Source organism: Corvus moneduloides, chromosome 14 (assembly GCF_009650955.1).
Source record: "Corvus moneduloides isolate bCorMon1 chromosome 14, bCorMon1.pri, whole genome shotgun sequence".
NCBI lineage: Eukaryota > Metazoa > Chordata > Aves > Passeriformes > Corvidae > Corvus > Corvus moneduloides.
In genome coordinates this window covers 12317876-12336360 of record NC_045489.1, presented here as the reverse complement: position 1 = coordinate 12336360, position 18485 = coordinate 12317876, and the positions used below count along the sequence as shown (strand labels likewise).

The following is an 18485-nucleotide window of genomic DNA, read 5'->3' as shown; positions in this document are numbered from 1 at the left end:
CTCTACTCCCTTGCTGCTATTTTTTTTTTTTTGTTTTACCACCAGCCAACTGTCTAGGTCTGAAGACAACAAGCTGTTCCCATAATACTTAATTTAATTGAACACACTGTGGGAACATGCTGTTCTCAGGGTATTTTTTCAGATGAGGCTCTGGAGAAAGGGGATTCCCAACAATGAGGGGAGGCAGAGATACAGCAACAGCTTTTGCCAGGTAGTTGTCAGCAGCAGGCATTCCAAGGAGACAGTGCAGGGGAGGGAGATGAGAGGATTCAAAGCCTCCAGCATATGCAGATCTACTCTGCTTTGCAGCATTCTGCAGGTGGGTGAATGGGAAAGAGGCAGATTTTGCTGGTCATGAACAGCAAAGTTCTCAACACTGTGGGTCTTCTGTGCCACAACTGCAGGGCAGAAAAGGGGAAAGGGAAACTTGTTCATACTGTTCACACTGTAGTCACTGAAAATGCTTCCATTGTAGGGTGAAAATAGCAACCACCACCACTTGAGTAAATATTTTTACTTTTGCCATTACATTTCAGGGTAGGGAGTAACTTAGGTTTTTTGTGAAGTGTATACAAATATAGGCACTTTATATGGATGTGTGAAATGCAGAGCAAAGGAGAGAGCACGTGTGTGTGAGAAAGATGGGAGAAGTGAAAATATATTGCTATCTCTGCACATCTAAATATGAAGAGAGATTCTTTGTAGTATGCAGGTATGTTAGTGTGGGCAGGTGTAGTTTAGTCATGGCCAGGGACAAGGCCGTTATTCAGAGGGGAATCCCACTGTTGACCTTAAGGGAAGTGGTATTCCACAGAGTTCCCTTGGGGAATGCTGGTGGCAAGTAAATCATGTTTTTGCAGCTGGCTTGACTAATCCCTTTAACCTAGTAAATACGGCAGCTACATGTGTTTATTGCTAGACTTTCGTGTCATGCTGTTGGAGAAGCCCTCAAATCCTTAGCCCTACTTGGGAAGTTTATTTTTTCCTGTAGGACAAGATTCAAGGACACCTCTGGCAAAGGCTGGAACTGAAGCTGGGAGATGTATCTAGCTTTTCATGAACTGTCCAAGGAGTTCTAGAAGGAAACATTTTTATGATAAGTGAGCCTTTCTCTGTGCCATGAAAGCCAGAGCTATGTGAAGAGGCAGTTTTGTGATCTTCCCAGAGTAAATGCAAGCACTTGGTGATGGCTGGAGAAAGGCCACTTTCCTTTGCAACCCATGAAACTGTTTATTCAATTAGTTTTGTATTTGTCCTTAATTGCATTTGTTTCTCTGTGTTTAAATATGTGTTGAGCTCTCATGTTGGGATCGCCTTTCTGTTGTTTGATTGAGAAAAGAGGCCCCTTGGGATCACAGTGTCAGGGTACAAGCAAGAGTCAGATAAAGGAGGGCCCAGCTAATCAGTTCGAGTTTCCTTATCTGTCTCACACCGAATGCCTCCTTTTGTGAGAACAGAGAGCACAAGCATCTCTCCAGCCTGTGCTTTAACTCAGATCTGTAAGTTAATCACCTTGCCATGTATAAGTAAAGTGTGTGAAAGTCTTCTGCCTTAGTCAGTTGAGGTGCTTGTGTTCAATTGGCACATCTGCCAAAACAGGAATTTGAGGAGGTGAGAGCAATGAAACTATTAACCAGCACTTTTTCAGGTCAAAACAGCTCGTTGAATCAGTATTTTAAACCCCTGGGAAAAAGGTTCTTTTTAGGTAGGACTTAGCAACTCTTAAGGAAGTCAGTTTTGGGTGTTCAGTATCTCCTCAGATAAGGGTCTTAAAACATTATGAACTCTGATTTCAGACTAGCTTTAAAGTAGGAAATCCTGTGGATTGTTTTCCTAAAGCAAAAGACAGAGAATGTGTGTATATGTGCTTGTGTGTCAGTCTGTGTTATGCTTTGGCTCAGAACCATGGACATGGATGCCATGGGATTAAGTGACAGGGGCACAGATTTATTTAGCACATGTAAGAAATCACTGTGATCAGCATACTTTATGTCCTCTCTCTGTGAGCCCCTCACATTTTAAGAGGATACCAAAGTCCTTTGGGCCACTTACAGGCTGAGAGTTAGGAGATCTCACCCAAAGCGTTTCTCAGGACAAGGGTCACCCGACAGCTGCCTGCCATGGGCTGGCTCTCGGCCAGCACGAAAGCTGGAGCAGCTTGGCTCCCTGTTGTCTCACTCTGAGGGGCAGATGTTGGCCCTTACAGCTTCACTAAACCTTGCAGCTGGTCACCTTGTGCTGTAACCAGATCCATGTGCACTTGTCCCACATAGCTCCTGGTTTTGTTGATGCTGTAAACAAAGTGAAAGACCTGGTAGACACTGACAACTCTGGCCTCCCTCTGCAGTCACTTCCTGTCCTTTCAGAGACTTGATGCTCTTGGCTATGACATCCTGCATGGATCAAATTAATTAAGTAATTTCTAAAAGACAAATGTAAGTGGCAATAAATTGCTGCTTCAGCCTAATCCAGGGCTTTACCAGGGCCTGGCAAGTCCCTGCTTGCACACCACATGTGGGTATTTTGACAAACAGACTAATCGTCAGAGCAGCTGGTACTGTTAATGCAGTGTTCTCTGATGGTAATGCTTTTGGATGACTTCATTCCATTCCTTGTTAAATCTCAAATTTATATTTGTCTGGGTGAGTTGCCTTAATCTGGTAGTTGAGGCACATTTGACATTCATTCAGTTCGTACCTTGTTGACTGACAGAAAGCAGATCAGGTTATTCTCGATTTTGTTGGCACAAGTCTCAGTGCAGTTGCCCAATGAGCTGGACCAAGGACCTCATCTGACTGAAAATTAACTCTGTTAAGAAGCAGAACAGTTATTTCTCTGCTGTGTTTGTTTCCTACTCTGCCAGCACAGGGAGGAGGTACGTGTGAGTAAGCAGCAATGTGCAATAGCCCTCCTGGCAGCAGCTGAGACCAGTGATCAGCTTGAGTATTCACATAATTATGGCCTAAGTTGCCCTGCATCCTTGAGAAAGTCACTGTGCTACTGTGTGTCCCCAGCTTCCCATCTATAAAATTAAGATTATAGCATTCCCACATTTTCCCAAGGGGTTTAAAGATCCTTAGATAAAAGGCTTTATATTACTGCAAAGTTCTCATTGAGTTTCATCAGAGCATGTGCTATTGGCTTGGACTGGGAAGACCTTTAGTGTTGCAAATGTGTTTTATTTTAAGTGTCAGGCATGAAGGATTGTTAATGTTCTGCTTTATCTCCATTTTATCCATGTTTGGTTTTTTTTCACTTTCCTAATGTGAGTCATAGCTTGGTTAGTGCCATATCTTAAGGACAAATCTTTGGGATCAAACAAAAGTACTTTTGGGATGAGTCAAGATCACCGTGTACAGAGGGGGGAGAGAACTGTCAAGTTACAGATACTATCTTCCAAAGTTAAATTTTCCTTCTTGCCTTAAAACAATGTTGTTGAGTTCCACAGGACTCATTTATAGGAAAAGCAGTATAGAATAAGGAGCTGCTTGAAACTTGGGTAATGTGACTGACAGTTCTGCCTTTCTGCCTCCTGCCCTCACATACTGATATGGCACTGAAGAAAAAGTACCTGAAGTCTCAAACGTTGATCTCCTTTGCACCAGTACTGTGTTGAGTAAACTCCAGTCAAATTAGTAGAGCTATACCAGGGCCAAAGACATGTGAAATCAGAATTAGGTACAATTGTATTTTGCTCTGCTTGATTAATAGTTGGCCATTGCAAGTACTTTTTAAAATATGTTTTTAGTTTAATTAGGTCTTTCTCCCAGTTGCTTTGCCTAAGGACTTGTGTTTAATATAAGAAATAAAGCTGTTCTGCTTCAATGGCCTGATGCTGGAGCTTTAACATCTGTTGATCTATTAAAAGAAAAAATCTACACTGGAGAGGAAGAGAAGTCACTGAAACTCTAAGCAGACTGGAATTATAAGTGCTCAGTATTGTTGAGTCTGCCTCTGCCCTTGCCTTCACATGAGCAAGTTCCATTCCTGGTGTCAGGTGCACCCTCGCGTGCTGTTTTACACTGTTACATTCCGTATGGTTCACACTGCTGTGGGATGAGTATTGCCCTTTTGGGACCTACTCATGCACAAGTAATGTACTCCAGAAGACTATCCCTTGGAGAAAAAGGTAATGGGATGAATGCAGCCAATGTTCTAGGATTTAACCTTTAGGGAGGATAAACAAAGCTGGCTGAAGAAGCTCATTCTGTTGCAGTCTGCCATACGCTGAACTTGGCTGGGAGTTGTGCAATTCTTTTGGTTTGTGTTGCCATTTGGAAGGAAGATATCAGTTTTCTGGGGACAACAGTATTACTAATAAAATAATGGATCCTGTCAGTCATTCTCTCTTATTTCCTTTACACAGGGTCATCCTGGGCAGTCTGGACCTAGAGGCCGGCCTGGCCTCGATGGCTGCAATGGTACCTCTGGGAGTCCTGGCATTTCTGGACCAGATGGGTTTCCTGGCCTACCTGGACTGCCTGTATGTCCCAACTCAAATGTGGTGTTCTGTAGTCACTAAACCAGGATTTGCTTTTTGTGACATTGTTGGAGAAGTAACTGCCAAGGAAGAACCCAAATAACCCTAAGTTTATTAGCATTGTTAGAGCTCAATTTTCTTATCCACTCTGAGGATAAAATGAAGGTCCTGTGGATAAAATCCCCTCCCTCACCTGTTGCCATCGCTGCTTTGGATGCAGCCTGGGATATGGGTGGTTTTCTGGGCTGCAAACCCACACTGACAGCTCAGTTTTTCATCTACAAATACCCCCAAGTCCTTCTCCAGGGCTGCTTTCAATCCAGTCATTGCCCAGCCTGAATCTGTGGTTGGGGTTGCCCCAACTCAGTTGCAGGGTCTTGCACTTGATGTGGTTTACATGGGCCCATCCCTCAAGCCTGCCAAGGTCCCTCTAATTGGCACTGATGTGTATATGAAGAGGAGAGTTACACCATGTCAGACAGGTTCAAATAGGATCTAAGGTTGTCAAAGGCCTAAAATGAAAGGGAAATCTAGTATAAACAGGAAAATACCAGAGCAAATGTTTGCAGAACCTTATTTTTCTAAAGCTGCAGGAAGTCTTTAGTTCTCATAATAGCACAGCTTCTGACAAAGCAGCAGTGGTACTTTTACAGTTAACTGGAGCCAGGAGTTCGCCTTGTTCATTATGCTAATTAGAGATTCTTTCAAAATGAAAGCAGTATTTTTTCAAGAAATTTATTTTTTACTTTTCTTTTTTTTTTTTAAATCAGGGTCGTCCTGGCCTAAAAGGCCTTAAAGGAGAACCTGTTTTTGCTCAAGGCAGTCTTAAAGGATTAAAGGTAAGCCTTGTCACCACACAGGAGAAAATGCAGTACCAAGCAACTCTTTGATGTGCCACAGGTTGCAGGGCTGATACTGCAGGTTTGATTGCTCATGGTATCAGTCCAGTGCGGAGCTGTGGAAAAGGCCTTGTAATAACTTCATTAATGACAATACAGAATACTCTCAGAACCTGGAATTGCTCGGTTTTTGAAGAGATCTTGCTCATCCCATACTGGGATGCTGGGACATTGCTCATCCTGTTACTTTTCAGTGCGTTTTATGACTTCTACTGTGAGATTCCAGCTGCCTCCCAGTGTTTCTTGTACTCAAAGGTACTAGAAATTTATCAGTCCCTTTCTTGGTTTGCATACATGCTTCATTAAATACTGAAAATATTTAAAAATTCACTCTGTGATATAAGGCCTCTCACACTGACTTTGCTGGTCAAAATTAGGAACTCCTCTAAAACTCTATCCACATTATATACACTCATAAGTTCATACAAGTCAAATAGATCTTTATTAATTTACTCTGTTTATGGGAAATAAAGGTAATTTCATATTATGATTGTATGCTTTTGCATATTTTATAGCACTCTTATTATAAAAGTTTTTATAGTGTATTTTCAGTGGTTTTGTAATTAATATTTTTTATGCCACTTTATTTTCTCTTGTTACACATAAAATGGCTCTAATTTCTCTAGAGGTCTCCATTATCCAATTCAAATATGGAAGCACAGATTTCAAGATATTTTCCCATTTATACTTGATCTAATATTAACTAACAGCAAATATTTCTATCTATGCAAAGCTTGATGTTCCTTATAGTTTGTTGTAATAATGTTGTGTAATTTTTATGTATGCTTTTATGATTTTTAGGGTGAAAATGGTCTTCCTGGATTGGATGGAGTTCCTGTAAGTTATTTAATATGGGACATACTGATTTTAAAGAATATTAAGTAGGTACATTTTCAGGTATTGGTTCTCAAGGACCCTTTTCAAATTAGTGGGAAGTGTATTTACATGTGTGATACCAGTAAGCAGTTCTAGATTTGTAAGGGTATGAGTGGATCCACATTATGGTAGAAGTCCAATTTTTCCTATTATCTATTTCATTATTCCTTTTTCAAATCAGACTCCCTTCTACCATTGAACTCTGTACCGTTGATTTTCAAAGTACATCTAATCATATGAAATAAATTGTTTTAATATTTGAATTGGCATACTTAACTAGGGCATATTACTTAATGTTTCCTGAGACTCACTTTGGAGGGGGTTTGATGAGGTAAATGGTACATATTCTCTATTTGTCCTCTGTTCTTTTTATAGGGCCCAAAAGGTTTTCCAGGTCCAGTAGGTCCTGCAGGCCCTATAGGATTACCAGGTTTTCAGGTAAGAGACCTCAGCTGTTGCACTTGTTGATAGAACAGTTCAAACTGTTGACAGTTTCCCCTTCTTGTCTCTGTGTCATGACAATGAGCAAAAGTGCCTGTGCACCTGAAAGGACTGAGCACAGCTGACTTCTACTATAGGATGCTTGGTCTCAGGTAGTTTAATCTGATCACAAGAGCAAAGGCTCCTTTCTGGAGCATCCAGAGCAGCAAACACGGCCGAGGGCTCCAGCAGAGCTCTGCGGTGCTCTCTGCAAACACCTCTTACCCTGTCCTGAGCACCTCCTCATCACAGGGCCTGGGGGAACAGGCTGGTCTCTGATGTTTGGAGCCTTTGTTGTCACAAGCTATGTTAGAGGTGCTTTGTCAAGATCCTACAAGAGAATTTCTATTCAGTAAAGGTAAAACCAAACTACATTTTTGTTGGGTTTAAGTTGAAGTTTTCTCTTAATTGACGATGGTGCCAAAGAGCTGTGCTATGAGAGATCTGAAGATTTCAGAGCACGTGTCTTGCTTTTGCTTTGGAGGCAAGAAAGGTTCAGGCATCACTGCAGATCCCAGCATTGCTCCAATTTTTTGCATCCTAATTAAGTCAAAAGGAGTAACATCTTGATCTTGTTTACATTTAGGGTCCAGTGGGTCCCCTTGGGCCACCGGGTCCAAAAGTAAGTAGCTACCTTTCCTTTTTCTTTTTACGCCTAATTTTTGGGGGTTTAACAGTGCTGTGGGCTTAGATGATAGTGGTGGTGGTGTTGCTGTTGTTTTATTATTCTTTCACCCATGGTTTTTTTTCTCTCCTAGGGTAACATGGGATTAGGCTTTCAAGGAGAGAAAGGAGAAAAGGCAAGTGAAACTTGTTTTATTATGGAAAGAGCATGAAATTATACTCTAGAGCTCCATCATAGCTTGATCCTCTAGAAAGTGGCTAGATTCTAGCATTTTCTTCTTTTCCTGTTTGTTTTCTTCTCCTGAACTGGCTGACAGTTCAAATCTTGCTAAAGAATCTTGCTGGCTCCTCATTTGTTGGTGCACTAAAAAGGATGGGAGTCTTTTCTGGGTGAGAGGAAGAAGGGGAAAATCTCAACCAGTGCATTACTTTCATGGTTATCAAGGCCTGAGGTCCTTTGACATCTTTTGAATCTTCACATTGCAGTTTCTTTGGACCATCACCTTTTTTATTGAATTATTCCACTGACTTCATTCTTACTGGCTTTCATTGCATTCTTTGGGTCAACTGGTGTGTCATTTGTAGTCTCCCTATCCTAAAGGGGGGTCCTGCAGTCTGCGTCAGAATTTACACAGGCAAAATGGGGCTTCTTAAAGTTCTCAATCTGGGACTTGATTCTGCTGATGTTAAAATTGGCTCTCAGCATTCTACAATTCTAGTTGTTCCTTCTCTTCTTTTCTTTCATATTTCTCCCCAAACCTTTTCTGGAATGTTTTCCTGTTGGTTCAAAAGCTGAGCCTTTTTTTTTCTTGCCATGTTTTATACCCACAAGGCTTTGGAAACAGATGCATTTTGTTCATCCTGATTTTCCATCTGATCTTTTGATTCCCATGACCAAACTCCCATGCTATCATTCAGGCACACAGATCTATATACATGAGATATAATTAAAGTGGTTTTTCTTCTGATTTGTAGGCCACTTCATAGAAAATTAAACTTGGTCTGCTACGTCAATATCTTCCTCTTTTGTCTACAGGGAGATGTAGGGCTGCCTGGGCCTCCAGGTCCCCCACCATCCACTGGAATACTGGAATTCATGGGATTTCCAAAGGGGAAGCAAGGAGAAAAGGTCTGTAAATTCAGTTTACAAACCCTCTCCCTCTCTATGCTCCTTCATTCAAGAATGAACGAAATTACTGTACAGTGAGAGCTGTTATATTTCCACATCAAAAAAATTTTCTGTACCAGTTTATTCTGTCAAATGGTTATTGAATAAAAATATTCATAGCTCAGAGCATTGTGGATCACTAGAGAATACACACCTCTCAGAAGGAGAAATCTGTAAGCTGTTTAAAGGTTTTTGTCATTAATCCTAAAAATAAGTGAACTGTAGTTTGTTTTTGTTGGACCTGTGAAGCTGTGTCAGCTGAAGCAAAAAAATCAATTTAGAAAAATAAATGGAAGCTCCAGCTCTTTTGCCTTAGTGCACACTACTCTGAAATAGTCAGATTTTTTCACCTTTACTTTGTTATTACTGAGATGTGTATTTAGGCCATCAGTGTTTTTATAAAAGCTGTGTGGTCCTTGAGCTAAAGATCCTCTAGACACATGAAATTTAGGTGCACTGAATTAATCTGGGACTTATACAGGCTGGTTTGGGAGCCCAGTCTGAGCTTGCCTAAGCCCCTGCATAAAGTCATGAGAGAGATTGTTGTACTTGGTCAGTTTACAGTAGAGTGAGGTGAGGCTCAAACAAACCCCATTCCTCTGGGCTCACTCTGGAGTTTGTAAGCAGACTTGTGAACACATTGCTGTCTCATCATGTGTTATTTTACTGCTTTCATGAGGCACTGTGCATGTTGCAGTTTCCTAGATGACAATGTGAAATGCCTCTAGTTTGATTTGTAGCAGTTGGGGACAGTAGAGCAGCAGCTCCCAGGCAGTGGCATTTGAAGCCGTGGGAAGTGGCCAGAGGATGCACCAGCACTGTGCTGAGAGCCCCTTGATCCAGGACATGGTGACACAAACCCCATGTACTTGCTGACAAACAAATTACAAGGCCTTACTTTAGGTGTCAGGGGCATGGCGGGTGGGTAGGGGAAGCTCTTGCTTTCACAGGCAGTGATTTACTGTGTTTGTCTCTTCCCCCTTGCCAGGGTGAGCCAGGTCCTCAAGGATTCCCTGGAGATCAAGGATTGCCTGGCATCCCGGTAAGGACAGAGGAGTGCTTTTAACATATGCCTGATAGGGGTTAGATGGTTCAACAATCTCTGAATAGGTCACAGGGCCTCTGCAGGAGTTTCTAGGCACGAGAGAACTTTGAAAATCTGATAAAAATGTTCACAAGACTTTTTGAAGAGTGTAACTGTAATCTGATAGTTTTTTGTCCTGTAGATACAAAGAAGATAATGCTGTCCTACTACAGACTTACAAAGCAGCCGAGATTTCAGTACCTGCAACCTGCTGTTTGCAGAGACCTGCATGGAGCTCTACCCATGTCACAGCCACTTGATGGCAGTGTTCTTTGTATCACAGACATTTAAAAAAAATCCTAGTTTTTTCCCTTTAATTATATCTAAACATATATTTTGGTTTTTTACTTTAAAGCTGTATAGCACATGCAGGTATCTTTCCTTCTGTCTGTATACACCCAGTTAAAATGGGCTGTTTAATATTAGTGCTCATCAACTCAGCATGGTGTAGCATCTTCTCGATATGAATTGAGAAGAACAATTTACCTCTGAATTCCAGCGAGCTATTTTCCAGCTTAAAACATTTTGTAAATAAAGGTTGTTTCAATAAGTTTAGGGAATAAATATTTTTGGAAACTTCTGACTAATAAGATAAATTGTTTGCCAGTTTCTTCAGTGTACAGATGTTCTTAGGAGAAATACGTGCAAGAAAAACCTGCACATGAAGCACAGTTTGTTGTTAGCCTTTCTGGACGTGTTCCATTATGAGCATGTTTAGCTTTATGCATCACAAGAGACCCATTGAAGCTGGTGAAATTGAACATATGTGCAAACTTGACCACAACCGTAAGATATTTTAAGATTGAAGCCTGGAAATTGCTTAACTACTGTAACTCTTGCTGAAATTAAATCCTGGTGTTCTGTCTCTGGATGTGATACTTCTTGCTGACTGGGAAAACCACCAAACATTTCCAAATACTGAGCGTGAAAATGCTAGTTTTGTGTCATTCTTGGGCTTTGGAAGGGAAAAGCGTGCTCTGAGCATTCCTTGAGCTGCTGCTGTTAAGCAATGAGGCTTGAAATAATGTCTCAATGTAGAATAGAATACCGAGTAGCATTGGCAGGTCTTTGCTGTCTATAACATGGGGTCACTTGTGGTTGCTACTGAAACATGTGCCATGGTTTAAATGGATAGAGGTCGTGGGGAATAAAGCAAGTTCTGTACTGCACATACTGCCAAGTCTGGTTGAAAGAAATTTTTCTTTCTGGGACAAAACAGTCCCAGCAGAAAGAGTCAGTTCCCTTTGTCTCCTTTTTGTACTCTTTGTATTAATAAATGGGTTTGTGTTCCCTTTACTTAGGGATGTGCTGTTAAATTCCAAACAGATCACAGAGATTTAATGTTGACATTTTTCCTCAGGGCTTTGGAGGTGTTGGAGAAAAAGGAGAAAAAGGTGTGCCTGGCTTACCAGGTGGCAGGGTAGGTAACATCACAAAGTCCTTAAATGCCTTTTCTCAAACACGTGAAGTGAGCCTTTCATCAACAGAAGCATTCCCTCCAGAGATGTGCTCCTACTCAACAGAAAGACCAAGACATTCTGTTTGGCGTGTGCAGAATAAATTGTCAGATAGAATGTCTTGACCACACTGAGATTTATTGATTTTGTGATTACAACGTAACACCTAAGTTCCTAGTAAGTTGGGACACCATGACTTCCTTAACTTGAACTGCCTATTAGAAAAACAATGGTTAAATAAGATAAGCCTGCTTTTTTCAGTTATTATGTTAAATTCTTCACATTGTCAATAATTGAGATATAAGAAAAGCAGTGGTAGCTTCTCCTTTTGAAAATTTTTTTTCATTCTTTGATGCTGAGATATTTGAAGTCTGGTCAAGCTGAGATGGAGCCTCCAAAAGCTGATTTCTGTGCTGTTCTAGGGTCTTTTGGGACTGGATGGATCTGATGGAATTCCAGGGAGAAAGGTGAAATTTCTTTTATTTTTTACTGTACTTAAGAATTACAGAAGCCCTCTGAACTGCTTAAGATCTACTTATCTCGTATCTCCAGTTCTCTGATGGATAAATATACCTGCCTTATTGAAATAGTTAAGCTAAGTAGAAAATCCATCAAACACTGTAGATCCCTTGAACTGTCTCTCTAATTAACCCTATGTGTTCAGTCACTTTCTTCTGTATTTTGTTTTATGTATGTCCTTTTCAAAATATAGTGCAGGTGATGGTCTGTCCAGTATGATCTAATTAATATCTGTATGTTAAAATTATATCATTAAAAACAAGCCCTTTATGACAAGTTTCTCAACAATACTGGTTGTGAGCTATACTGGGGGCTGCAGCAGCCCAAGGCTTCAGAATCACAGGCAAGATTCGAAGTTTAAGTTCCTTGTTCCAGAGCTCTTGGAATATCCTATTTTATCATCTATGGCAATGGGATTTGAAATCTGTAGTGGGCCAGTTTGGATATGTTACACAACAAAAGCAGTAGATCTCCAGTCAGACACCCAGAAGGGGAATTTTGGTGTCCCTGAGAATGCTACCAGGAAATGGGGAGCCGGAGGGCTGCATTTCCCAGTGTTACTTTAAATGTTTTGGTGCCAATCATTTTTTACAAGGGGAAAAGAGCAGAGGGAAAATGTGTGGGTCAAGGAAAAGAATGTTTTAGACTCTTCATTCTGCAAGCGTTTCTACATTTCTGTGGGAACCCCTAGGTATTCTCCTGATTTGCATACCTTCAGCCTGCTCACCATCTTCACAGCACAAGGAGGCCTGAAGGAGCTCTGGTATTTTGTGAGTGCTGAGAAATTGATGCCATCAGTTTTCTCTTTAATTCTTCTTCAAATGTTTGGTAGGACAAAGAATTGGGTTTGTGACTTAAGTCCAGGCTCTGCAGATGTCTCAGCTAACAAATAATGCCACTTATTGTCTCACTGTGTATCATTGTTCCCTTATGTGATTTTGCAGGGCCATCCAGGTGTTCCAGGCTATCCAGGACTGGATGGAGTTGAAGGCATGAAGGTAACTTCTCACTAAAGCACTGGTTTTTTTAAGGTATTTGCATGAATAAATAAGTATCATTGCTTCAATCAAACCTCCTGTTTGCCCCTATATCACTGTAAATTTCAGTGTGTTTCAGTTCCTCATTCACTTTATTGTTAAGCATAGAAATGAGTGGTTGCTGAGCTGTGAATGCTCAGCTATTTTAATAATTCTTCAATGTTAATCATGGAACTTCATGACTTAGAATTGTAGATGTAGCCTTTCTGGTCTCCTTTATCCTTACACCAATGCCATATTTATTGGACTCTTGAGGAAGGATTAGGTGGAAGTAAGTGGCTGTTGAGATAGTTGCCAAGGCTATCTGAAGTCTTGGATCACAGATCTACAAGTATGGACAAGCCTGAGAATGTGTTCAATTTCTTGGACTGGAGGTAGATGATGCATAGGAGACATTTTCTGGGTGCCTTACAACTTGGGCAGTCAGACAGCTGGAAACGGAATGGAAAATGATTGGATAGTAGTTTGCTGTGAAAACACTGATCTGCCACCAAGATTGCAGACTTGTAAAATGCAAGTACTGAAGGGATTTTTGTGCAGACCACATGGAAGAAGTAGAAATTTATGTACAGAGGAGTATTACTGGAAGAAGCAACAAAGTGTGCACTGCCTTGGCTCACTGCATGGTGTTTATATAATAAATATGATGGCAATTTGGACAAAAGCCAAATTTTGCACTTGCATTTTTAAAGAGGATCTGATACTCTTTGAGAGTGTCACTGAGAGGAAGGAATGTCACTGCAGTTTGTCACAACTTGCTTGTTCTACCTGGATGATTTTGTGAAGGAATCCATTTTTCTGTAAGCTTCTGTTATTGAAATTCAGTATCCCAAGGCAACAAATAGCTGCAGTGATGAAAGCTTTTAAAAATGAGATAGCTCTTACCAGTGAACAGATATTATCTACCTGATATTGGTCAGTGTGCTGACATAACTGGTCTCCAGTACACATTGTATATACATGTCTATGCTTCCTATTGAGGTAATTGGAGACCTTCAGAGGATAGTTGGATAGCAGCAGCCATCTTATCTGAAGCAGCCATCAGTTTCATCAGATATGTAAGTCAGGACAGCAGATGATTATGAATAGCAGAACAAAGTGAATTCTTCAGCAAGACAAAGAATGATGGTTACTCAGTGAATGACTGCAGACATTTGCACGGTAATACAGTCTGTCTCCTGACAAGCAGCCTCCTCTCCATCACCCATCTGAATGTGGTGTGAATCTGTTTTCTTTACAGGGTGAATTAGGTGACATCGGTCCCCCAGGCCCTCCTGTTGTTATTGACAGGGAAGGGGTAGTCATTTCAGGTACACATTTCCATTTTGTTTTGGAACTCATCTAAAGCACTTCTTCTGATCCAACTTTCTTTCTTACTGTATTTTACCACTTCCCCACATTGTATATGGGGTCTAACTCATCCCTTGTTATTTTTCCTTTATTTCTGTATTGTTTTGATACACATATGTTTAGTCCTTTTTTTATCACTTCAGAATTTACAGAAAGCCATTCGTTCCCACATTGCAGAATGATGTGTTTCAAGGCAGAATGAAATGTCTTGCCTGGGAGACAGGCTATGTGTGAGCATGGGCAAGTGCTGTGTTTGCTCTGTAGACACACTTCAATCTGTCTTCAGTGTACCAAGGAAAAATGGCTTCCTGGTGCTGCTTGGTAAAGGGTGCTCTGAATGTCATTCTGCTGTTACTTGTTGTCCAATGTGGTAAGAATGTTGTTGAGAAAATAAGCTTAATTAATGCCACAGCTGACTGAGGCCTGCATGGGAACAGTCTCTAAAGCCATAAAGGTAAGGGGACAAATTGTATGGTCTCTCCTATTCTTTCTCCTTCACATGTAGTCAAGTTTGAAACAATCTCTTTAACAACTCAGGAGCAATTTTTCCCAATATTATTACCTTTGACTAACAGGCTTTCTGCTCAGAGCTTGGCAGCCTCTGCTATCTGTGAGATCAGTGGCCACTACGGTAATTGACTGAACAGTCTTTCAGCAGAAATTCTGATGAGATTTTCTTCCTTGTTTTCCTCTTTCCCTTAATAGGTGCCCCGGGTGACCCTGGAAACCCGGGAATACCTGGTCCTCCAGGAGATGAAGGGATCATTGGTTTACCAGGCCTTCCAGGAGCTCCAGGGTTTCCAGGCCTGGAGAGAGGTAAAGCAGCTGCTGTCTGTGCTCTGGGTGTGGGTTTTGTGGAGAAGTCTCTGGGTAGTGGCCTGGAGATGGTGAAGGTATTGGAGCAAGCCTCTCCCTGCTCCTTCAGCTGGCTGATTTGCAGGCTGCTGTATGAGAAATAGGAGGCAGGGATGACACATAGGGAAGCCAGTTGTGTTGACTTGGATGGGAACAGAATTAGTGCCACAATTATTACAGCCCAGGTAAGTCTTCACATGTGAATATTTGGGTGTGGCAGTGTACACAGGAGGCTGTGGTTTGATTTCCGTTTTTAATGTGCTGATTGGCAGAAGTTTTCCTACATTTTAAATTATAATGAAAGTTTTTGAAATTTTTTGACGACTTTTTATATTTACAATAAAGAGCTAACAGACTGGCTTGATAAACCCACTGGGAGTGCAACCTATTTGTCCCATCAAAGATCTCACTCAAAAATTTCTGTTTCACTTGAATGTCATCTGGGAAATTCTGGCCTGAATCTGCAATGATCCAGAGACTAGGAACTACCAAGAAAATCAGAAAATAAACCCCCCTCAGTCTTACATAATTAATTGTCTGATTGAACAGTGAGACTTAAATGCAGTACTGTGAAGTTGTTTGGATGACCAAAGGAGTGTGTAAATGGGAGCCAGTTGATCCCTCCAATTAGAGCTTTTTCATTGGTGTACAATTATAAATTGTTCTGTGCTAACATGGTTGCAGTTCAAGGTACAATGGTAATTACCTTAACATTAAAAATACTTCAGTGTGTTTGCTACTGGAGAGCTGTTCATTGTGTCATTGTTGTCTAGATGGAATGGGCCCTGGAGGGTCTCCAGGTATTCCAGGAGTGAAGGGTGATGTGGGAGAACCAGGAAGAGCAACAATTGGATTACCAGGCCCTCCCGGCAGAGGTGGTTTACCAGGTCTGCCAGGAGCACCAGGATTGCCTGGTTCACCACGTACGTAGAATTTTTACATCTATTTTTGTACTGGATTCAGACTGAAATAGGATAAATAATCATTTATATATTTAGTTCTTTGCCAGTAAGGATTATTTGTCTGTAAATCGTAAATGTTTGACTGACACCTCATTGTGATTGTAGTTCATAGACTTAAATATATCATCAGATACTCCTATAAAGTAAAACAATAGACCTAATTATTGTTAAGTGTGGTAGCCTGAGAGACTGAAGCACAAAGCTGTGTAGACACAATTTATGACACAAAGGACTTTGAAGGTCTAGGCTAGTCTCCTATTCACTTAGGTCAAGAACAGACCGTGACCTTATGAAAACCTGAGGTAAATGTCTGTCTTGTGAGCAGTGAGTTTGGGTACCAGGAGTCAGATAGGATGCCTAAAGAGACAGTTTCCAGACCTAAGGAAACAGGATTTTGTTTTTACATGTTTATTTGTATGGATGTCCTGATTAGATTAATTGTGCATTGTTTTGTTTTCCTCAGAAATTGAGTATTACATGATCAGGGTTGATTTTACAGAACTGTTTTACCATTCTGCCATAAGCTGGGGTTTTTTGAGAGTCAACCCTTCAGAGAAGGGGACTCTCCAGTGATGGAGCCGGTGAGCATGGTCTGATAAAATGATTTTCTGTGGAGAAGAAATAAGTGTTCTCTTATCAATAACTGTTTGCTAGTCAAATCTGGATCACTTTTCTGCAGTCTGTAAAGCTCCTGTAGCTGTGTTTAGCTGATGGTTGCAGTTTGTTTCCATGGAGCATCAGGTGGTGCTGGTCAGCACTCCATCTTACTGTTGTCACGGAGGGGAAGGGTTTTCAGACAGTGTGCTTTTAGATTATGTTTGATCACTTTCCACTGCTGTTTCTACCAGCTTATGTTTCATTCTATTCAGCATATAAAGAGATGTAGACAACAATCCTGCAGTCATGAAGTGAGGGACAGGGAAAGTCCCCTTAACCCTTTTGCCCTTTAGTGTCTTTCCTGAGCTGCAGCCACTGAATGAAAGTCATTTGCCTTTCTTTACACTAACTGTCCATAGTTTGGTGAGTTCTTGGGTCAACTGGTAAATCTGTGAAAAAGTGCAGTGGCAGAGTAGAGGAATGAAACTCTGTTGCATCCACACTGTGAGAGCTTTTGGTTTTCTATGTGAGAAGCTAGAAGCAAATACGGCAGAGAACTGCAGCCCGTGGTACCAACCAAGATCCATCTCCTTGTGTAACGTCCACAGTTGCAGTTTTGTCTGGTACTAGTTGCATCACTGATGTTGTAAGTCAGTAATGAGCCGTAATCAGCCTTCTCATGTCTTTTCCTTGCCTTCTTTCTGCATATAGGCCCTTCATTCTCCCCAGGGACAATCCTGAATGGAAGGACTGGGGCCCCGGGGGAGCCTGGGCAAAGAGGGCTGCCAGGAGCTTTGGGTCCAAAGGGCTACAAAGGTAATTGACTCTTGTTTTTAGAGAGCTTTTCAGCAGTCATTGGGCTGACAGATATTTACATGTGGTTAATATCCTGAGGGATGAGTTGTAAGTGTCTTTATGACAAATCACAGGAGGGTTTGAAGGAGCCAACAGCCTTTGCAATTTGCAGAAATTTGTGCCCAGTACTGCCAGTAAAATCATATTTCTTCTTATTCTACTCAGGCAAATAAGCTGATAAACATCTCATACCCAGAAAATTAGCTAAGTATGTTATACTCTAAAGCCATGAGACTGAGAAATAAAATCTTGTTCACTGCTTTTTGCAATAGAGGCTGTAAATGGCAGGAAAACGTAATTTTATTCTTTTCTGTGCTAAAAATTGTAAGAATTTGGGTCTAAGTGTGTGACAGAACCAGCAGCAAAAGCCATGATGACACAGATATCACTGTGCTTGGTGATTGTTTGGGTCCATAGCCACTCACAATTCAGGGGGTCATTGTAACCTACTGTGAGAGTGAGTATGGATTTGGGTTTTTTGATAACTATGTCTTCAAAAATGCACAAGACCTCCCTAAAACTCCCCTAAACCCATCTGTTTAGGAATTTTTAACCTTTGGGAAGAGGTCTAGAAGTGCTGAGGTTCATGCTCCACATGGTTATTTGGTGATGGGCATTGCATGGAAATTAAACTGGAGAAAACCTGAGCTCCACTTGCTTGGCACTCACATCACCTGAGCAGAGGAGGCATAAAATCAAATCATATGAGAATAGCTTTGTCTTAATTGAATCAACTACTGCTTTTGGAAATCTTGCAACTGAAGAGGGTGTTTATCCAAATGAAACTCAGTTTGGAGTCTTGACTGTTTTCCAGGAGAGGCAGGTGATTGTGCTTGTGATGGAGGAGTTACAAGAGCTGGTCTAAAAGGCATCTCAGGTCCACCAGGTCTGTCGGGAAGCCCTGGTGTGCCTGGTGCCAAAGGCATTGGTGGAGACCCAGGCTCTGTGGGAGCACCAGGACTGCGAGGCCCTCCGGTAAGGCAGGAGGAGTTTATGTTGGTTGCTGTGAATTACAGGAGTGCCCATGTGCAATTGCTGGTCTTGAATTTAATGAAAGCAGAACACTTTTTTTTTTTCATAATTGCTTCTATTTGTTTGGATTAAAAAAAAAAGCAACCTAGAAACTGATCTGTGTAAAGAAACTGAAAGTAGAGATATTATCAGCTATAAAAATGGGAGAACAAATGGTTCTTAAGTTCTGAGAACTGCACATTCATCAGTCAAGAGAAAAGTGGTAACAGT

The 18485-nt window shown here is 41.2% G+C and overlaps 1 protein-coding gene across 2 annotated transcripts in view; it reads left to right on the top strand.

Moving 5' to 3' along the window:
- COL4A6 (collagen type IV alpha 6 chain) overlaps positions 1-18485 on the top strand; it is a 124972-nt gene that overhangs the window by 85777 nt on the left and 20710 nt on the right. For both annotated transcript variants that reach the window (XM_032123786.1, XM_032123785.1), the window contains exons 6-21: positions 4367-4483; positions 5251-5319; positions 6181-6216; positions 6631-6693; positions 7322-7357; positions 7494-7535; positions 8396-8488; positions 9516-9569; positions 10972-11031; positions 11491-11535; positions 12532-12585; positions 13865-13934; positions 14680-14790; positions 15603-15752; positions 17100-17204; positions 18058-18218. In XM_032123786.1, coding sequence (XP_031979677.1) covers positions 4367-4483; positions 5251-5319; positions 6181-6216; positions 6631-6693; positions 7322-7357; positions 7494-7535; positions 8396-8488; positions 9516-9569; positions 10972-11031; positions 11491-11535; positions 12532-12585; positions 13865-13934; positions 14680-14790; positions 15603-15752; positions 17100-17204; positions 18058-18218 — 1266 coding nt within the window. The remainder of the gene's footprint in view (positions 1-4366; positions 4484-5250; positions 5320-6180; positions 6217-6630; positions 6694-7321; positions 7358-7493; positions 7536-8395; positions 8489-9515; positions 9570-10971; positions 11032-11490; positions 11536-12531; positions 12586-13864; positions 13935-14679; positions 14791-15602; positions 15753-17099; positions 17205-18057; positions 18219-18485) is intronic.